The sequence below is a fragment of the Pollachius pollachius genome (assembly GCF_949987615.1).
Source record: "Pollachius pollachius genome assembly, chromosome: 4".
Taxonomy (NCBI): domain Eukaryota; kingdom Metazoa; phylum Chordata; class Actinopteri; order Gadiformes; family Gadidae; genus Pollachius; species Pollachius pollachius.
The window spans coordinates 18,756,074-18,778,157 of NC_136937.1; the positions used below are offsets into that span (position 1 = coordinate 18,756,074).

Sequence of the window (22,084 nt, forward strand, 5' to 3'; positions counted from 1 at the left end):
TTGGCGCCGTCATGGAGATACATAATAGTATGACGCACACTCATCAACTCAACTCTTATTAGTCTGTTTATAACTATTATCAGACAAACCTAATCTTATATCACTAAATGATCCTATCACTATTAATACTGATAGTTATATTCAGCATTGGCTCATCATATTACTATGCTCATCTTGCCTCTACTGTAACTATACTGCTACTAATAGTGAGAATAACATTAACAACAGGATTGCATTCACTTGGCCGCAGAGGAGCAGAGCAGAAACAGAGCTGAGGAGAACACAAGGACATGAATATGGAAGGGACTGAGACGGATCAGAAAGTGTCAATAAAAGGGAGGAAGCGACGCATAAACGGGTTGACTCCTGCTCTAGCAAAGACACCACCGACACAAAGGGCCGATAAAGCGGGCCGATCAAACAGCGGACATGAAAGCAATGGGGTGGTGGTGGGGGAGGGGGGGATCGATGCTGGGGCGCTGAGTCAAGCGTATGGAAATCCGACAGACGGAGGAGTGGGTCACCCTCCTGTCAAAACAATGAATCCGTCAGCGCTCAGCTGGGGTAGGAGTGCTGTTGCCATGAGATGCCCCTCCACCAAACAGCACCAACACGGTGTATATCAGCCTAGGGGGCCGTGGCCCAGGCTCGATTCCCGCCGGTGGTCCTACGCTACAGGGGGGGGTCCCTTTCATCTTCAACCGGCTCTCCTCGCTCTTGACTATCCTGTCCATGAAGGCACATGAGGATATACATATATATCACACATTATGTATCGGGGTAAAAAATGAACGAGCGCTTAAGAATTATTTTCCCCGTAAAAGATCTCCCACATTTTATGGACCTGCCCTTATTTAGGGGATTTGTAGACGCTTCTATCCAAAGCAACTTACAACGACGGTGGAGCCAACCACGCAAGGCGACAGCCAGCTAATCAGGGGCAGTCAGGGTGAGGCGTCTTGCTCAGGGACACCTCGACACTCCGCTAGGAGCCGAGGATCGAACTAGCAACCTACCGTGTACCATCCCACTCTACCTCCAGAGCTACTGTCGCCCCTCGTAGTAAGGATGACTTTTAAAGCTAGCTACACACAACACAACGCGCACATACACACACACACATACAAACATATACAAACACAAAAACATATACAAAGCTCTACCTCCTGAGCTACTGTCACAAATGAAACACAAACACACACAAATGAAGGTAGCGTATGGGTTATAAAAACTCATGTATATCCGTCAGGGAAGCGGTGGAATACTGCAGTACAGCTACTGCCTGTGAAGAGAGACTCCTACTGATACATTCTACTAATATGATGAAGCTCTCAAGTTAATGACTGGATCAGCCTCGACCGCAAACCACATCTATTCAGCAGCCACCTGTTAGATGAATAGGGGTGATGGAGGCGGTGTGTGTGGTGTGCATTTGGGTCTAAATGTGTGTTGCTGTCTGTCTATCAGTATCCATGAGTGTGTGTGTGTGTGTGGGCGTCTACACTTTGGCAATGATATGTACAATCAAGGAGGCTGCGGTATAGCTATTTATAGAGTTTGTGTGTGTGTGGGGGTGTTTTTTTTTTTATTATACCTCCAAGGTAGAGGGAAACCTGACGTTCTAGTTCCTCAATTCCTTCTCTCGCTCTCTATCTCGCTCTCTCCCTCTCTCTCTCCCTCACTCACTCTCTCAATCCCTGCAGTGTGTAGCTATGTGCACACGTAACAACAGGCATTACTCAGAGAGGAAGAGAGAGAGAGCATATACATCACACCATTACCGCTTTAGAAATGAAAATGTTGAGGATTACAGTATTTAAATCTCTCTGCAAAACATTGATTTAATTTCCTTTGAGAAGCTGTCGGACTGCTTTCTGAACCCACACACTCACACCCTGAAACATATTAGCCGGTTCATTACAAGTCGTGCTGCTCCCACACAAGTCTTGATAATATAGTGGTTAGGGGGTCCGACTCTCAAACCAAAAACGTTCTGTGTTGAATCCCCAATGTCTGCCCACAAACTGGAGGCTTCATTGAGACACTGGCCGTAACCCCGAGCCTTGCATTTAAAGACGTTTTACTGTACGTCGCTTTAGGTACAGGTGAAAGGGAGGCAAGAAGATGCTAGCTGCTAGCAATGTTGGTACTGCAGTTCATTAGAGCTATGCGTCACCAAGTGTATATAATGCATTGGTTATGAGGCTCATTCTGTAATGATTAACGATATGTGACGTGTTTGCACTCAATCAAATCTTAAATCTATGAGGGTTGTGTTGTAAAAATGCATAAAGTTCTGATGGGAGAAAGAATGGGGTGGCATAAACCTGAGGTCCAGTGGCGCAAGGGCGCCAAAGTGACTCCGCTCGCTCTTCATATCACCTAGAAGAAAGTTACCTGCTGTTGTCAAACCGTCCTCTAAGCAGTCTTCTGTCCCTCCGCTCTCCCCCTGCAGATTCAAGCACCCTATCCCCAAGCTGGACCCTCCCCCGCCCGCCTTCAATCGCAAGCGGGCCAGCAGGATGTTGTCACCGGGGTCAGAGGTCACCGTGCCCCCCCCCAGCGAGGTCATCATCAGCAGCAGCAGCAGCTCCTCCCTGCCCGATGCCAACCCTTCCCCCCTATCCTCCGCAGACTTCCACACCCTCAGCGACGGCGACATCACCAACGGCGACCTCCTCTCCAACAACAACAACATCAACAGCGTGGGCGGGGGCGAGAACGTGTCGTGTTCCGCCAGCGAGGACTCGGGCGTGCGCTCCGAGACCCGCTCGGCGCCGCGCTCGCCCGCCCTGCGCGACGTCGATGATGAAGAGAACAACAACGAGGACCTGTTTGAGGACCGCGTGACGTTCCTGACGGCGTCCAGCGGCCGAGACAGCCCCTTCAACGACGCCCCTTCCTCTTCCTCCTCCTCGTCGACCTCATCGCCGGGCTCGAGGTCGGAGCCGGGGTCGTATCCCGTGTCGACGCACGGCGGCAACCCCTTCTCTTTGTCGCCGGCAGACGACACGTGCCTGCACATCAGCTTCTCAGAGGACGAGTTGCTGGACGGATAGGAGCGGCGCCCCCAGCCGACCGCCCGTCTTAAAGTCTTTAGTCTTTAGAGTCTTACGGTCGGACCTCGTCTGAACGCAGAGACTTCAGTCACTACCGGTGGGAACCGCTGGAAGATTAACGCTTGCCTGTCACTGGGGAAGTGATCTAGGTACTGCGTTATTAGCGTGTTAGCAGATGTAGCGTTTTGTAGGATCTGATTTTACTTTAGTGGTTAGAATGCTCTGCAGAATGTATTTAGCCGATGGTTGCACTGTTAAAAATCCTGAGAATACAAAGCCAGCAAGGGAACACATTTTATTTTTGCTAGTTGAAATATTTTTGGTATGATGCTGTTATGTAGTATGTGTTGTTAAAGAAAGAAAACAATCATAATTCCGCCAAGTATGTGACTGTTTAAAGAATCTTATCTCTGTTAAAAAATGGATCAGACCGTCTTGTGTCTAAAGATTGGGCGGATCACACAGTGGACGTATCGACGGATACAGACCACGACAATACAAACACAAGAACCGCTGCACTGTAACAGTCATCACACTGCCCCCTGCTGTTTGCTGCTGATGGACGATGGTATTCAGTTGTCATTTTTGTTTCGGCAAAAACCTTGGAGCGCCACTTCAGGGTCTGCTCTTAGGGCGTGAACCTCAGACGAACCCTGACCTCTGGAGCTACACAAGTGATGGGACAAGGAAGTTGAAAAGAATGAAAAAGGATGAGTAGAAAGGAGCCCGTTTAGTTTGACTGGGTTGGTGTTCGTGTCACCCTGTTTGAGGCTGCAGTTGTTGTTTTGTTTCAAGGTTGAGGATGTTAAAGAATGTAAGGGTTTTCAAAGTGCATCTAGGTTTTATCATCATATTTTATTGACCCTTATAGAGCTGAGAACCGCGTGGAAACAAGCGATTTAGCGTCCTTGTCCTCACGTGGGAGGTGTGTTCAGTCCCACGCAGCCCTGCCATCCAGGCCGTTGATTGTTGGGGGGAAAGGACGTCAGGCGGAGGAGGAACCAACAGACCCCAGGTCGGAGAGCAACGTGGGAGAGGAAGTAGAGGCGTTCTGAGCCTGCGTCTGGAACAGCCTCAAGTGCTGAGCCCTTCCAGTCGCGATCTCTGTTCGATTTGATTTGATTTGTTTTTATTACTTTAAATGCCAATTTTAAGTCCAGTAGGAGGTTGTGCTGAAGACCCTCTACCTATAACAACAAGGGGTTTCAGGTCCTTCAGGATCGATGTTATCAAGAGTTGTTATTTACCCACTAATGTACTACTTAGATGCCATTTTAATTACTCTTCAGACAAGACATTCTCCATTAAGCACGCTGGTCTCATCCTTATGGAGAGCGCTGTGAGTCTCCTCATTACTGTTCCAGAGCAGGTTTATTAGGATGTATTTGGCTGTGTGCTAATATGTCTTGTATGTTTCTGAGCACTGGTATCACCTACAGGGGATGTGGAGGAGAAGGAAAGTAAAGGAAAGGTTTTATTTGTCAATAAGAGGAAAGACACAAGGGGTCCTTATAATTTATTTTAATCATCACATATCACGTTTAGGGAGAGAGAAGGATCAATGAAACATAGTTGAATGAAGCTCAATAAATGGTCTAATGGAAGCGCTTCGTGGTCTCATGGTTCTATTTTCCTTTTTTTCCACCCCCTCAGGATACCATGAACAAAACAAAAACACAATCTGCCAACCACAGTTCATTGTTGATCAGACAGTGTTAGAAATGGCTGATCATCATGAGATTTTGTTTTTATAAGCATCAATGATTCCTGAATTACTATCTAATGTAGTATTAAATCTAACCCTATTCATAGCCAATTTACATAATTTCTACTGTGCTTTAAAGGGTACATATTATGAAAACAATACTTTTCCTGGGATTTGGGGTGTTGTTTTCGGTCTCTGGTGCTCCCACACGCATGCAAACATTGAAACATGATTTTTTGAGTGAGATATGCATTGCTGAAAGTACCCCGCCTACAGTTACCAAATGAGTGAGTCAGTTTCGGCGCACCCTCCTACCTAGGAAGGGGGCACATTTGAATATTACCAAAGATTTTGTGGACCAGCAGACGAGCAGCTCCGGTGGGGGGGAGCTCGGCGGCAGCCCGGCAGCTCAGCTCCGGGAGTACAATCCCTTTATCCTCCATGTCGCAGTTCATGGACTTCAGAGAGTCAAGGCCAAAGTTCCTTTACCCCAACTCTTCACAACCATGGCCGAAATAACCCTCACCAAGAGCAACAATCATTTCTCCTTCATGCTGTGGTTCAGTCTGAGAGCTCATTGGTCAATGGGCAGCAGCTCATTTGCATTAAAGTAACAGAGACCAGAAACAGCGCATTCTGAAGGGACTGAAACAGAGGGGAATAGCGGTAGGCAAGATTATTTTTCCTACAAGCTATTTCCAGCAAACAGCTTCAAAAACATGTTTTCTAGAACTCAAATACTATGTTTACTTGTTGGGAAAACATCATAATATGTCTCCTTTAAATAAATGGCGAGGCCCAATTCATGGTGGGAGTTAAACCTATTGAACAACCCCATAGAGTACAAGTTACGTTGCACCATGGGAATTGAACAATATAGACACTATTTTGGCTATATGAGTAACATCAATCAAAGTAGCATCAGTTAGCTAAGCGTTTGTGACCTGTTTTGATAAAGACTCAGATCTAGTTGTAGATTAGGACTCCTTTGTTCCAAATCAATCACAGAGTCACACCGTCACGCTCAGCCACCTTACGCTTTGGGACTCACAGGAGACCCTAACCAGCCTCACCCTTGTACATGGTCCAACCTGATTCTGTCTCAAGAACAACAGTTTAAAACACTTGTTCACAACACCAGAGCGGACCAATCAGAGGCCTTCCAGTCATCACCTGTTATCCAGGCTCTGCAAAACAAAAAGGCGCATCCCAACCCTTCAACGGCGTCAGGTAAGGACACCACGCAGCATTATTCACTCTGGGTGGGGCCTAGTTTTAAGGCTGTGGTTATTTGAAAGCATACTTGGATACCTTCTTCGTCACATGCTGTTGAGCAGGCTGCTGGCTGGCGTTGGAGACGCTTAGATGTCCGAGTGCGTCGTCACGCCATTTAAATGGTTGGATAACGGCTCAAACCATTAAACTGCGTCTCGCTGCTATATTCGTCTTTTTCTGTCCATTTTTATTCTCCTCTCCAATCTATTTCATTATCATTATTTTGTCTCTCCTTCCCTCTAATTGCATCCTTCCATTTCTCATTTATCTCCTTCTATCCCTCTTCCCCCTCCCTCAATCTCATTTCATCTTCACCTCCCCCTTTCTCTACATGTCACCCCCCCCCTCTCTGGCTCTGGCATGTAACTCTAATGATACAAGGAGACCACGTTGTGAGGCCTGCCGTCATCTGCTCCCTCATATGCACCTCTACCACCACCTAATGCACCCCCCATCACCACCACCACCACATGCACCCCCTATCACCACCACATAAACCCCCCATCACCACCACCACCACCACATGCGCCCCCTATCACCACCACATGCGTCCCCCATCACCATCACCACCACATGCACCCCCTATCACCACCACATGCACCCCCCATCACCTCCACCACCACATGCACCCCCCATCACCACATGCGCCCCCCATCACCATCACCACCATATGCTCCCCCCATCACCACCCCAACCAACCAGCCCTGGCTACTGTTGCTGCTGCTGCTGCTGCTGCTGGAAGCCAGCGGCCCTGCTGCTGGCAGATGTTATGTGTCAGCGAGCATGCCCCCCGTTGATTGGCTGTGGTAATAGGGTTACCCTAGAACGTGAGGCTGGAAGGGGGACCGTGAATTTCTGGGGACCCTCCGGTATCTCTCGCTCTCTCTCTCGCTCTCTCTCTCTCTCAGTCTCTCTATCTCGATCTATCTCTCTCTCCTTTTCTTGGTTTCTCTCTCTCTCTCACTCTGTGTGTGTGTGTGTGTGTGTGTGTGTGTGTGTGTGTGTGTGTGTGTGTGTGTGTGTGTGTGTGTGTGTGTGTGTGTGTCTCTCTCTCTCTCTCTCTCTCTGTCTCTCCCTCCTGAGCCCTCTCTCCTGGTCTCTCTCTCCTGGGCTCTCCCTCCTGGTCTCTCTCTCTCTCTCTCTCTCTCTCTCTCTCTCTCTCTCTCTCTCTCTCTCTCTCTGTGCGTGGACATTGTAGTTTAAAAACATACATACTTAAAGTTATCCGTTATGTTTGTATGCACCGTATGCCCATGTCAGCACAGAGCAGATTGTGCTGGAATACATTTATGATCTTTACGGTGGTTTAATCCCATTGGACATCTTTTTATTGTCACAACAACTCAAATGTTGCTGCTGTGTTTGCACATTGCTGTTCTTCACCCAGCAGACTTTCTGTTATTTGTCATGTTTTCTAAATCTTTTGGTGTGTCTGTAATCTGTGAGAAGTGTCTCTGATGTCTTGGCACAGTGCGCAGCTCAATTTCCACCTCATTTCATGTGCAGTGGGTGCACTGTCTGTCTCCACAGGGAGCCGTGTCTGCCAGTGGTGGCCTCTCTCAGTGGCTAGGCTTTGTCTCTGAGTCTGCACATTGTCTACTAGTAACTAACTAGGTTTCAATGTTGCTCTGGTTTGGGTTGATTCTTTCCAATGCGTCAGGTTTCATGTTTTTTGTATAATTGGGTTGAGTTTAATTAGTGCCTGTCTGATGGCTGTGTTGGTGTTGGTGAACAGAGTTTCAGAACCAGCTGGCTCAAGGTCATCTCTCCAGTTTCTCTCCGGAGGCGGGGCCGTTGCTATGGAGCTGTCAGGGTTACTTTGTTTCGGGTGTTTATAAAATAGTGAGCATCAACCTAATTCTGCTCTGCAAGATTTATTTGGCTTCTTCCGTTGGATGGAGAGAATAGATGTTGATCACTCATGCAGAGTCTCCATTTTGGTGTATCCCATTTTTTAAATCTTGGTTGGCAAGAAAGTAAAATCTGTTACAGTGTTGAGTTGTTACAGTTATAGTGTTGAATAGCTGTTTCTCTCTGTGGGTGTGTGCGTGTGTGTGTGTGTGTGTGTGTGTGTGTGTGTGTGTGTGTGTGTGTGTGTGTGTGTGTGTGTGTGTGTGTGTGTGTGTGTGTGTGTGTGTGTGTGTGTGGAGGCTTGCATTTGTGATCTCCTTATCTGAGAATTCCCCTCTCACTGATCAATAATGTAGATCACGAGGGGCTCAGGAGGAGGCTTCCCCTCCCACACAGACACACACACACACACACACACACACACACACACACACACACACACACACACACTCATAGACACACTAAAACAGAACACACATTGAAATGCACACGGACACACAAAAATACGCACTTAACACTCAAACACATGCAAACACACACAAACACTAAAATGCTTTCACTCCCCCACCCTCCCTCTGGTTTGATATCTCCCTCCTCCCCAGGACCTGTATGGAATCAAATGAAGGTCACAAGAGTTGTAGTATTATAGCTGTGTGTTATGAGCCTTGGCCTTGTGTGTTAATGGCTCCCTGCATGCCAGCCAATGGATGCGTTTGTTTGAGTTGATTGGATGATAAGTTAATTGGTGTGCATGTTTAATGTGTGGCTACTGATGGCTTGCCAGTATGGTTTAAAGATCAATAGTGGACCAGACCTTGGTGGCCTGTTGTGTTGTGTGTTGGGAGTTGTGGTCCTCTGAACGTTTGTTTAGTTAAATCTAAAATAAATAATGTATTCTGCGTTTAAACCACACATAAGGCCTTATTTGCGGGAATCTGAGACAGGATAGGACTTCACACATTAAAATGTGTGAATGTGTGAAATATATACTTGAACAAATATATTTAATTTGCAGTTACACGTCAATAGTTTGCACCTACAAAAATGTTTTTTAAGGTTTTCGGCAACACATCTAATTGTTTGTGGGTAAATGAGCTGAGCGGTCGACAGAGTTTAACCTTCCACTCAGACATTATACTTAGTTATGTCTTTCGGTCTCATTAGTGCACCAGATGTTTTTCGGTCCTCTGTGAATTCCTCGAGACCATCTAAACCTCTTTGTTTACATTGCCTTGTATTCTCCTGAGATCTCTCTGGGCAACGCCTGCTGGAGAACAAGCTATGTGTGTAGGATGAGAAATGTGAGCTCCATGTGGACTCTGTAAGGTTGGCTGCATCATCGAGAGTGGGAAGGTGAGAGCTGACCCGGAGGAGGTGAGAGCGGTCAGTGAGTGGCCTCAGCCACTCGGTCTCCAGAGAGCAGTTGCAACAGTTCCCTTGGTTTTGCCAATTTCTACAGGAGATAGATTAACAAAAAAATAAAATAAAATAGTACTTAGTTGTGTAGCATCTTACCCTAGATCTCTTTGTTGTTTACTGGGAATGGGTTAATCTAGCGATTGTTAGTGCTTGGCACTTGGTTCTATGAACATGACCATCCTTATTGCTCTGACAGCGATATATTGTCTCTCCTTCTTCTGATAAGTCTGACAAGTATTGTAAGTCACTTTGGATGAAAGCGTCTGCTTAATGCCCTAAATATAAATGTAACTGTAAATGACAGGCTCACCTCAGCCGCCGACCCCGTTCACTTGGACTCCTGAGGCTGAACAAGCGTTCTCCACCATCAAGAATTGCTCCTCCTCCGCCTCCAGTGTCATTCAGGCTGACCTCCTTCTCCGGTTTATTATGGTGGTCGACGCCTCAGATGTGGGGGAGGGTGCTGTGGTGTTCCAGCTCAATTCAAAAGCTTCCCCTCTGTAGATTTCTCTCCCGTCGCTTGTCTCCTGCAGAAAGCAACTATGATGAGGGTCAGAGAGCCGAGAGCTGCTAGCGGTGGAGCTGGCATCAGAGGAGGGGAGGCACTGGGCGGAGGGGGCGGAACATCCCTTCGTAGTTCGAACGGAACACAAGAATCTGGAGTATATCCAGACTGCAAGACACTTCAACCCCCGCTTTTGAAAGAGCCCAAGGCTCTGAGCCATCAATCCTCCAAGCGTTGGAGGTCGAGGTTACAGTCTGTCCAAACCACACACACTGCACCCCACTTGCTCGCCACTTGTCAGTTCTCCTTGTGTTTTTCCCCCCACCTGGTGGATCCTCTTCTGTTTCTGAGCTCATGGCAGGCATACCTGAACCCAATTATCTCTACAGTTGATCTGGCTGTCCTCCTCAGCGTGGTCAGATCGTAACGTAACTAAAAGTGTGAGGATCCTCTGGCTTCCATGCACCCTGTGATTTCCCTATGTTTGTTTTCCTCCTTGTTCCTCTCGTTTCTGTAATCCAGATAACCAACCAGTTTAGTACCGTCCTGCCTACCTCATTTGCCTTGCTGCCTGCCACAGCCTGGTTCTCCAGCCCCATTTCCCATCTCCGGATAAGCCTTTGGTTCACACCGAACCAGAAGGAGCAACCTTTCCGCTCCCCCCCGCCACCCCCCCTTACCCTCAGCTCTTGTTGCTTGAACCCCTGTTTACAATAAACCTAGCTGCACATAAGATGTGTAGCTGCAAACCGTTTTTGCAGGTGCAAACGTTTGATGTGTAACCACAAATTAAATCTATTTGTGCAAATCTATTTTACACATTTGAATGGAATTCATGCAAAACAACTTCACTCACTCACATATGCTACACAGCAACAACACTTTGGACCCTAATTTGATTCCGTAGACCTGAGGCTGCTCAATCGTCTCCTGAGATCGATGGCGTCGTGCCGCTGCGCTGACGGATGCTTCGCGGCAGGGGGTCCACCTCCTCATCCATCATCACCTCTGATCAGCGACTCTCTTCCTCTGTAACATCAAGGGCAGGTGGACTAAGACGGACTCACAGGCAGACTCAAAGACATCACACGAGGACGTCCATCCACCGCCTCCTGCCGTCATACTCTCGTAGATTAAGAGGAGCTCATTTGCACCGAAACTAAAAGTGTGGTGGCCGCCGCTTCGGCCGTTATTGAAGGAGACGGAAGAGTGCAGATTAACACATTTTACATCCCGTGTACACGGAAATTGGTTTCCATGGCGATGGGATAAGGGCATGATTTCAGGCAGATAAGGGAAACATGAATGCTTTCTTCATTTTCTGTGATGTTGTGTGTGGGTCTGTTCGGTGTGTGTGTGTGTGTGTGTGTGTGTGTGTGTGTGTGTGTGTGTGTCTGTGTGTGTGTGTGTGTGTGTGTGTGTGTGTGTGTGTGTGTGTGTGTGCGTGTGTGTGTGTGTGTGTTTGTGTGCTTGTATGTTGCTATTCTTGATTCATGCCATATGTTGGAGGGCAGAGGTCAGCTGTTTTCCGAGTCGTGGATACATAATACATAATATGTTTGTGTTCATCTCAGACACGAGAATTCAGATGAATGTGGTGAGGAAGGAATGAGCCACAAGTAGGGTTTGCTTCATAAACCACAGGGATACATAAGCAAGTCAATTATGGACCCTTCCCCTTCATGTTCCTACCTGAATCCTCTATGATTCTCGCTTTCCCTCTATCCCCATGTCTTTATTAGGAAGCCAGACTACTGAGATATGTAAACATTGAGCTTGTGTTTAGTCCTGGTGTTCTGAGTGTGTTGTGCGGTCGTTGTTAGTCTTGTCTGAGTGTGTTGTGAGGTCGTTGTTAGTCTTGTCTGAGTGTGTTGTGAGGTCGTTGTTAGTCTTGTCTGAGTGTGTTGTGAGGTTGTTGTTGGTCTTGTGTTCTGAGTGTTCTGGGGATCAGGAGCCTTGACCAATAGCCTTTAGGAAGAGTGGCCATCTTTAAATAATGTGGTCAAAGTGGTCGTCAAAATAACTATTTTCTTTGTGTTTTTTGATTCCCTAGGCCTAGAGATAATGTGACAGAGCGACCCATTTATCTGTCAATGTCCATCAAGGGCATTTATAGGATATTGCATTTGGAGCTTCTTGTGGCCCTCTTTAGTGTTTCCCATAAAACATTTATTTTGACAGACGTCCTTTGCTTATTGTGTCTGTATGTCTGTGTGTGTGCACGTTTGATGGCGTGGCTATGTGTGTGTGTGTGCAGACACATAAACAAATGGAGGATTGTTGGAAATAACACCTGGTATCAGTTGGTACCAACATTCTATAGCTCTCTCTCTCTCACACACACACACACACACACACACACACACACACCTATGCGCACACACACACACACACACACACACACACACACACACACACACACACACACACATACACACATACACAGAGGTGCACTCACAGACACACATACGCGTAGTCACGCCGGCAAACATGCACACACACACACACATACACAGAGGGGCACACGAGGACAAACCAAATGCCGGTCCTAGGCCATCTGGGACATAGCCAGGGTAATATACCTTATCAAGGGAGAGACTGCTTCCCTTCTTTTGTGAATCACGCTTTATTTTGTATAATAATCGCCCAAAACCTTTGGTTCGGTGAGAAGAGGGATCGAAAGGAGCACGTTTCGAGACTGATCCTTACCCAACTATACTCAGAGTATTCCACCTGCACCACCTGCACCATACTGCAAAATACTGTGGCTTTACTTGAAATGAGGACAGCAGCATTGGAAAAATGCAAAGAACTCGTCCGAAGAATGCCTTGGGGTGGAGAAGACTGCGATCCCCGCCTTGCAAGATGTCTGATCAACGTTTGCCCTGTTAAAGGACCCACATCTTTGGCATCAACCCGGCTGAAGCAGCGAATCTCCATGCGCTGCTCGGAATCAGCGGTGACTGATTCTCATTCTTCACTCTTGACTAAGGGAAAAGAACAAGCAAGTAATCCTAAGATAATATAGACACATAACCATTATTATTTTTTACTCTAAGGCTGCACTACATTTAATGAGTAATGAAGTTGTGTCATTAAGAAATTGACAAACTAAGGACCTATTTTAGTGATTAAGAGCCCTCAATAATCACTGAATATACGCTGACGTGTGAATATGAAAGAATTGTGTTTCCTTCAGTGTTAGAGTCCTGAATTAAGGACCAAGTTCCTTCATGCGGGCCAAGTCCCGAAATTGCATGCAGGGTCACTCAAGTGATTTGTTCCTTTTTGCTAGTTTGTCAATGTTGATACGTCCACTGAATATAACTTTGTTTGATGATTTGCTGGACCAGGAGAAAAGCTCACTGGTGAGGTTACATGACATCACAAGGTGAAAAACATTAACCATCACCTGATCTTTGCATACCGAGCCCCGTGGGAGACGTTTAATTTTTTAAATTGGTTAACAACTCGGTGAACGGTGGCTATTTTTAGCACAAAAGAGCAGGGTTAGGAAGGTAGACAAAGAGAGAGAGATCCGCCAATATTTGAGAAGACAGCTTCAAAATATGAGGATACTCTAGATAGAGAGAGAAAAAGAGATGCACCCAAGCTCGTCAGAGAGTGAGAGAGAAAAGATGTCCATGTCGGTTTCTTCTTGACACAACTGCTCAGTTTCTTTTAGAACATTTATGCCATTCTTTTATTTTGATCAAAGGTTAATTCTTTTATTTTAGACACAGGTTTATTAACACTGTTGCATTGCTGTGGCAATGCCTCCCCCAAACTGATACCACCCATGTTTCATCGTACCTGGATGTGCACTATGTTTAATATGATCAGGAGGGAGGAACGTAGGATGTTGGTGCATTTTAGTGTCTCTCTGTGTTCACAATTCTTAGTTTGGGGACAGGCCAGTGACTCTCCAACTGATACCAGGTATTATTTCCAACAATCCTCCATTTGTTTATGTATCTACATGGACAAACCAAATGCCGGTCCCAGGCCGTCTGGGACATAGCCAGGGTAATATACCTCATCAAGGGAGAGACTTCTTTTGTTATTGTGTGATTCACGCTCTCTTTTGTGTAATACTCGCCCGAAACCTTTGGTTTGGTGAGAAGAGGGATTCACAGCCAAGGACCACGCCTGGAGAGTGCTCCTCACTCACCTATACTAAGACTATCCCACCTAAGTCTGTACCTTGCTATATTACATCCTGAAATAAACCATCTATTCGATCATCTAATCCAACCTGTCAGGTTGGCTTCATTTCCACTTCAAGAATTACTACTACAACGAAAAAAAATACACAACGCAGAGTCTATACGAACAAACAGTTTAGAAATAAGCTGAAATCGAGTCAAGCCCAAAACAGAGGTCTGCTGCTGGTTTTGGAGAAGAGGACAGGACACACTCACATTAGCCAGGCTGTCTGGACTCAGTTCCTATGGAAGACGCAGTCAGACCCAAGGGTTAACACCATTTCCTCTCCTCCCATTGCAATGTTTCCCCCCTTTTGAGGTTACACAAAGGAAAAACAATGCATCCAGCCGCCCGGCGTACAGGGCTTCAAGCTCTCCCCAGCTCCCATCACTTCACAACAGGCCTCCACATCGGTCCCAGCCGGGGTCTAAAAGCTGAAGCAGAATCACTTGTTTGCACAAGTGGAGACGTAAAGGGCAGCGGAGACATAGTGAAACAGACCTAAATATAGTGCCAGGGGCCGAGGCGGAGCGCCGGTGTTTGCTTTGTCTCACCCGCAGAAGGGCCCGTCTCAAGAATGGTTTGCATTCAATCAGAAAGGAAAGCCTGTGGTTGGAGGTGTGGTGTGTTTTATTAGGCTCTCTGCTGCAGCGGATAACCTTTTGGGGGAGGGGGGGTGAGGACACAAACCCATCTGTGTTTGTGGATCTTTGGCCGTTAATATTATATTATATTCACTCTGGCGTTTCTCATGTGATGATTTCAAGTGTGAATATCACATGTCAATGTATATACACCGGTGATGAATATTATAAATGAAAGAAACCCGTGTTGAAGGTAACCATAAATAAATTATGTCTTAAGAAGGGGCTATATATCTATAATGCTGAAGGGAAGTGTAAATTATTACACTTCACAAACGGAAGGTAAAATCTCGGGGATCTGGCGTGTTGAAAGCCGTGTGATCAACATCAATTCCCCCCTGGGGCTTGGCTCTGTTTCTTTTGCACTGAATATTTGACATATGGAAATAATCAATCATGCACTGGGCGGCCTGCATGGTGGAAACACTGATGTTGATGAAAGCTTTGCAGGCGCATGCAAACAACCCTGCATCTCTTAGACTAGGATCACAGGAAACAGGAGGAGAGAAACCACTATTCCACGTCATTGAAGAATTATCCGGCAGTCTGGCTAAGCTTTGTGCGTCATAAAACATGGTTGTTGTTTGGCACCGATTAATGTGCGAATGTGTCTGTACCTGTGTGTGTGCGCTCAAGTTTGTGGTGGAAGGTCATTATTTACAGAAGGAATCCCAGTAAGAAAACCTACAAAAAGAGGCCCTCATCTGTTGTGATAATAATGGTATGTATCGCACACACACACACACAGGCACCCCCCCCCCACATACACACACACACACACACACACACACACACACACACATACACATACACACACACACACACACACACACATATACACATACACACACACACACAAACACACACACACAGAAATAAAACAAACCTATAGTGTAGTGGGTAAGTTGTAGATTGATGTCCAAACCCAATAAGCAGTATATTATCCTTTTCAAGTGCCGCTGCAACATCATTAATCAACATTTGCAACAGTGGGACCGAACAAAGCTACATGCAACCATACATGAGCAACTATGTATTTTTAAAGGACACAGGTTTACATTGAATACTCTCCGTGGTAATAAATACAAAACGCCAAACTAAAATTTAATCCAAAATTCTCCACCTCCTCCCCTCAATTTCCTGTAAATACATATTGCATCCAAGCAACCAAATGCGCTGTAATTACATTTCTCTTTTCACACACCAATTTGATGGCCAAAATGAAAGTAACTAAGGCACATTGATTCTGCCTGTACAGCATTTATAAAACCTCCCTTTGTCCTTTCAGACAGCGAAGGCTCCTGAGCAGTGAAAGGCTGCCTAGGATCTGCCACAGAGCTCCTTTGTTCCTCCTCACAGTGAAGAACTATCCAAACAGTTGGGACAGTGGGAAAATGGGTAGCACATAAATAGACAAGGTAATGGAAGATGCTGTGTGGTGTGTACCGGAGTGTGTGTTCATCAATGGGTTTATTTATTTATCTTGTATGGGTATGGGCCGCAATGGGGAGAAAACTTATATTACTTATATTTCGATAAACTAATAGGCCTAGAAGATGTTCATTTTCCACAATTGACACAAAGTAGGCAGTCTTACTCTGAGATGTATTATGGAAAGCAACAAGAAGCCACTTGTATTGTTCAGAAAGATTCAGTGTCCAAGAAGGCAGCATTTCATAAACCAGCCGTTAATAAACACCACAAATATGTGCATATAAATAACCAAGCTAGGACATGTGCAGAAGCTGGCTCAATAAAACACAGTCAATTTTACTGCGGTTACTAAGAGGTTTTACCTGGCTGCCTTACAAGGCTTTGATCTTACTGCAGGAGCCCTGCACCTCTGCACGGCCTGTACTTTTACTACCAGAAACACCGGGGTCAGGAGAGATTGTCTATGGTATGGTACGTCTGCCTAGTGTGCAGTGTGTGGTGCGTGTGTCACTCAAACAGTTTGTCTTGTCGTGTGTATTGTCGTGTCACTGTAAACGGGACAAGTACCCCATTCATCGGGAAGGTAGGGGTGGGTTTGAGGGTGTAATTTATACCGTCTTTATTGCATTACGCAGAAGGATGAGTCAGCGTTTCTCTGTGCTGCTACTGCGTCGTTCCTCCCCTCTTCCTCTGGATTGGATGAGACTCCTGCTGTCACCATTGATCATCCAGCTCGTCCCCAGATCTAATCTGTCTGTTTAAATGAGAGAGAGAGAGAGAGAGAGAGACACTGAGCGACTACTGAATCCCTGTAGTCCTTTAAGATCCTCTTCTTAGAGGAAAGTTACTGACCACGCACACAGGGGGGATTACACAAACCAGGCCTTCATTATCAAGATTCCAGATGGGCGAAGCAATGGAAAGATGTCAACGACTGTCTCTGTGGCCCTACCGAGCCAAAGAGTGGAGCAGCGAACACGCACATCCCCGCCTCTCACTGTGGGGTGCAGCACTCATACCCATGGTCCGATTAACCAAAGCCTCAGGACTTTATGAGAGACATTATTGATTTAGGAGGGATTATAGTGATGCCTCAAATGCCACCTTTGCATCAAAATTTATTTTTTCACCGATCTACTATTACCGTTTCCTTTTCTTTATTTCCCTCCATGGCATTTCTTTATCAGGATGTTCACGCTCGCTATTCCTGACATTATTAATCTATCACTGTTGTGACAAGTTCGCTAAGATCCTCATTGAGTCACACCTTCCCACCCACCCTCTCCGTGTACGAGACCACCAATATCACACATACAATCTATTTCCTCCTATCATTTTTTATAGTTTTTTCCATCGCCAATGCATGCCGTATCCATTGAACACACCATAGTTACACACGCTTAACCACTACCTGCAACACAACCACCAGTTACATATATTGCCCTGCTGGCACACACCAGCATGTGTGTATTTTAGTTTTATTTCCAAAGCGCAGTCCCGCCAGTATGATTAATCATATTATACGCTCATAAGTGACACACTGATGGACGGAAGCTGAATCAGCGCACACAGCTGCTCACTGCGTCGGAAACGCCGCTCCCATGAACACACTCAAGGTGGGTTTGCAGTTCTATGAACGGCAAGTCTAACAACATTTACACCGGATGTAGAGTCCCTACATAGATCCTCACAGAGCTGCCTGCCTCTAAGGCCCGATATATGCATAATGAAGTCATGATTAATGTATTGGCATTGGCTGTCCAACTGTGATTGATTATGGCGGGAGATGTCAGATGATTTCGAAAGAGCCCCTTGTTGCGGAAGAGGCCCAATGATGCGCTTAGATTTACATTTTGGTCGCAAAACAGCCATCCATTCGTTAGATCCTCGTGTCTGGCAGTCGAAGACACAACTGGTACACCATATTCCTGTTAAGCCAGTCAGCATTTACTTGACCGCAGAGAACTCTGCCACCCTGCTAACCTCTGGGGGAAGGTTAGCAACGCTACCTTTGCATACAGGTAGGTCTGCGGCCGGTCAAAGGAACCATGTACACAGGTCTCTGCATAGCCAAGTGGATGTTCGCGGTACTTCACTACCAAAGGGTGGGTGCTCAAAAGGCCATTATATTAACAACATTCTAGTCTCTAGTGAACCACCTTAAGACCAAGAGGAATTACATGCTAGTCTCCAGTGAACTACCTAAAGGCCATTTGAGGAACTACATGCTAGTCTCTAGTGAACCCCCTGGAGGCCGTTAGATGAACTACATGCTAGTCTCTACCGTGAACCACCTAAAGGCCATTAAATGACCTACATGCTGGTCCCTACCGTGAACCACCTGAAGGCCATTATATTAACTACATTCTAGTCTCTAGTGAACCACCTCAAGGCCATTAGAGGAAATACATGCTAGTCTCTAGTGAACATCTATAATGTCTGTCTGCAGCCTGTAGGACATGGACATCCACGTCCAACTGCTCAACTGCTACATGATAGGTTCAAGGTTTTATGCCAGCGATGATTTGAGTAAATTATGTCCCTTTTTAAACATCAATATAGTGGGACATTTTTCATCATTAATAATTTCCATGTACCTTGGTAAACAATACCATGACAACGATGCCATGGAAAGAACATCAAACATCAAAAATCAAGAACTAACAAGCAACAGGGTTAGGGTTAGGGTAATAGTGGTTAGGGTTAGGGTTAGGTAGTGGTTAGGGTTAGGGTTAGGGTAGTAGTGGTTAGGGTTCGGGTTAGGTAGTGGATAGGGTTAGGGTTAGGTAGTGGATAGGGTTAGGGTTAGGTTTAGGTATTGGAAGAAGAGATGGAAAGAGATTCAAAATTTCCCACGCTCTGGGATAAACCACGCCTCCCCAGAGCTGCCATGTTCGTGGCAATTGGAAGACAGGATTGAGTGACGTAGCAGTCGAGCAGTTGAATGTGGATGTCCTAAAGGCTGCAGCCAGACCCTTCTCAATGAACCACCGAAAAGCCATTGCATGAACTACATGCTAGTCTCTAGTGAACCACCTGAAGGCCATTATATGAACTTCATGCTAGTCTCTATCGTGAACCACATAAAGGTCGTTAGAGAAACTACATACGAGTCTCTAGTGAACCACCTAAAGGCTGTTAGAGGAACGACTTCTCAGTCTCTTCTTTCACATGAGCTTTCAGACAGACCGGCCATGGCTGCCCCTTGTGTTAAGGAGAATCTAGTAGATGATTAAGACATTATTACAATAGCTATTAAGAAGCGTAGGTTTGCCTAAGACACCCTCTTAATACTGTGCCTGTTAACTGTTTCTATTGTTTGAGCCAAACAAAAGAAACTGAAAATAAAATATAAGAACAGCAGACTCCCACTCAAAAAAATCGAATAACAGACAGTGGGACTGTATGAACAGGCTGTCGAGTATGTAGGTGTACACACACACACACACACACACACACACACACACACACACACACACACACACACAGACACACACACACACACACACACACACACACACAAATACAAATGCAAAACACACACAACACACGCACACACACATACACAGACAACACACAACACACACACACAGACACACACACACAAACAGAATAACGCCCATGCTATAAGTCTCAGTGGTAGCACATGTTCCAGGGTGTAATTAGACAGTGTAAGAGACATTGAATTTTGTAAGAAAGACAGATGGAATAAACTGTCCTTCGCTGGCAAATACAGAGCTGTTTAATTACTGTTCCAAGCTTTTGCTCAAAGCCAGCTTCTCAAGGTGTATTTACCGCCTAATTAAAGTCAATCCATAATTTATGTGTTGTCTTTGAAACATGTTGTTCCATCACAAAGGCTCTGTTTTTTAACCGACGATTGTTTGTTCAACCGTTTGTTTATAGTGGGCTACGTGGAACAAGTGGTCCCATTACAATCAGATTGAAAGGTTAGCTGGAATGGGAAAAGCTAATGGAAAATAAAATCTCCCAATTTAAAACAAAGCCACTATAAATAAAGCCCTGAGTGAAGAGGATTCTGGCCTCTCATACAAACAACATACAGACGTGTTGTCTCCGACATACATTGTCTAAAAAGAATAGATAATGCATTAACTCAAATTGTGCATATCTTAAGTGGCTCATGAATAGTTCACTTATGGTAATTAATGCAGCTAATTGTTTGGGGAAATACATAAATGGTAAGATCAGAATTAGTCAATACATTCAATCTGTCAACCTTTTCGTTCTGAATCCTTCAATTGCTCTGCTTTTTAAAAGCCAGTGCCTGATAATGAATGAGAGATGTGGTCTTCTTCCATTTATCACTCTGACTTCTGTCAGACGAATGACAAGTGGAGGATTAGTTTATTCCATCATCCTAATTGAAGTGATTACGTTTAATTCTACTCGGTACATGGTGTGCTGCTTTGCATTTGTGAACACCTCTCTCTCTGTCCTTAATCAAGAGCATTGATTTGAACATCTGAGAGAAGCATAGACAGTGAGTCAGAGGAAAAGCATAAATTAAATTATAGTCAAGGAGGAAGGGGGGGTGGTAATATCATTGACTTACTCAGAAACTAACCAGTTTTCCTTTCTGTGGGAGAAGAAGATAGCTAATATCACAGTTAATGGGTTAGTTGGGCTACTTCTATTAAATATCTAATACTCAAAAATTGATTTATTTTTGTTCATTATACAAGTCTGAAGCCTCATGCCCACAAACTAAAATCCATATATTTACATTCCACACCCCAAATGACTTCCCATGCGAGCAAGTTACACACAATCTTTCTCGGCCAGTCAACACATAGATACTAGTATTGTGCATGATAACCTCTGCGTTAGGAAGGTGGTCCTCTCGGAGAACACAGAGAGAGAAGGCAGTCTGGCATACACTGACAGAGCAGTTGCTGCGAGATGGACGACACCCGATAGCTCATGTGTTCACGTGATATCAGGTGTCTCATATGTTCATGTCTGTATTCATCCTCGGCCCCATCTGCGCTCCTCTGTGATAATATTCATCTTCTCTAGGGCCTTTTGGTTCCTCTGTATCCACCCTACCAATGATTCTCAGAATTTCTCGTGAATGTGTTACATACATAAACATGTGTGTTTATGTATATATATATGTATATATATATATATATATATATATATATATATATATATATATATATATATATATATATATATATATATATATACATATATACACATATATGAACATATATATATATACATATATATACACATATATGTGTGTGCATATATGTATATATATGTATCTCTTTTAACCTATATTCTGTATGTCGCCTGTTTTTAAATGTCTTTTTGTAAATGCATTTGTTTAACTGCAAATTATATATAATTGTTGTTATTGATTCGATATTTTGACGTTTATATGTCAAGTTGTTAAGTATACCTATGCTTCTGTGCCAGCAGCTAAACAGTAAATGACACAGATCCCATTTCCTCGGGGGATCTCCTGATCTCCGGCGGTATCATCGGGGACTGATTGGCAGCTCTTGGAATCACAACATTAATCCTGTCTGCTCCGCGATCAGCTTCATCATGACCTTCGGTGAGCTTCACTTAGCTCTCCATCACTGATAGATGGGACATATTAAGCCTTGCTAATGCATTGTATGTGTGTGTGTGTGTCTGTGGGTGTGTGTGCATGTGGGTTATCTTTCTGTGAATGTTCATGCATGGGAGAGTGTGTGTGTGTGTGTGTGTGTGTTTGTGTGTGTGTACATGAGCATGTGTGTGTCTGCTTGTGCTAGTGTGTTTGTGTGTGTGTGTGCCTGCTGCCATTGGTGTGTGTTTGCCTGAATGTGTGTGCTTGTGCTCACATTTACTTGATCATGCCTTTGCGTGTTTGTCTGCATGTGTGTGTGTTTGTGTCTGTGTGTGCGCACGTGCGTGTGTGTGTGAGGGTGTGAGTTAGTGGTACGTTTGTGTGCCATGTGCGTATGCG

At 45.2% G+C, this 22,084-nt stretch overlaps 1 protein-coding gene across 1 annotated transcript in view; it reads left to right on the forward strand.

The window, feature by feature from the left end:
• The window catches only part of LOC307074081 (uncharacterized protein), a 37,902-nt gene extending 33,256 nt beyond the window's left edge, over positions 1-4,646 (forward strand). The window contains exon 11 of the mRNA XM_079734083.1: positions 2,456-4,646. Within this exon, the coding sequence (XP_079590209.1) occupies positions 2,456-3,059 (604 nt within the window). The 3' untranslated portion in view covers positions 3,060-4,646. The remainder of the gene's footprint in view (positions 1-2,455) is intronic.
• The last annotated feature ends 17,438 nt before the right edge of the window (positions 4,647-22,084 follow it).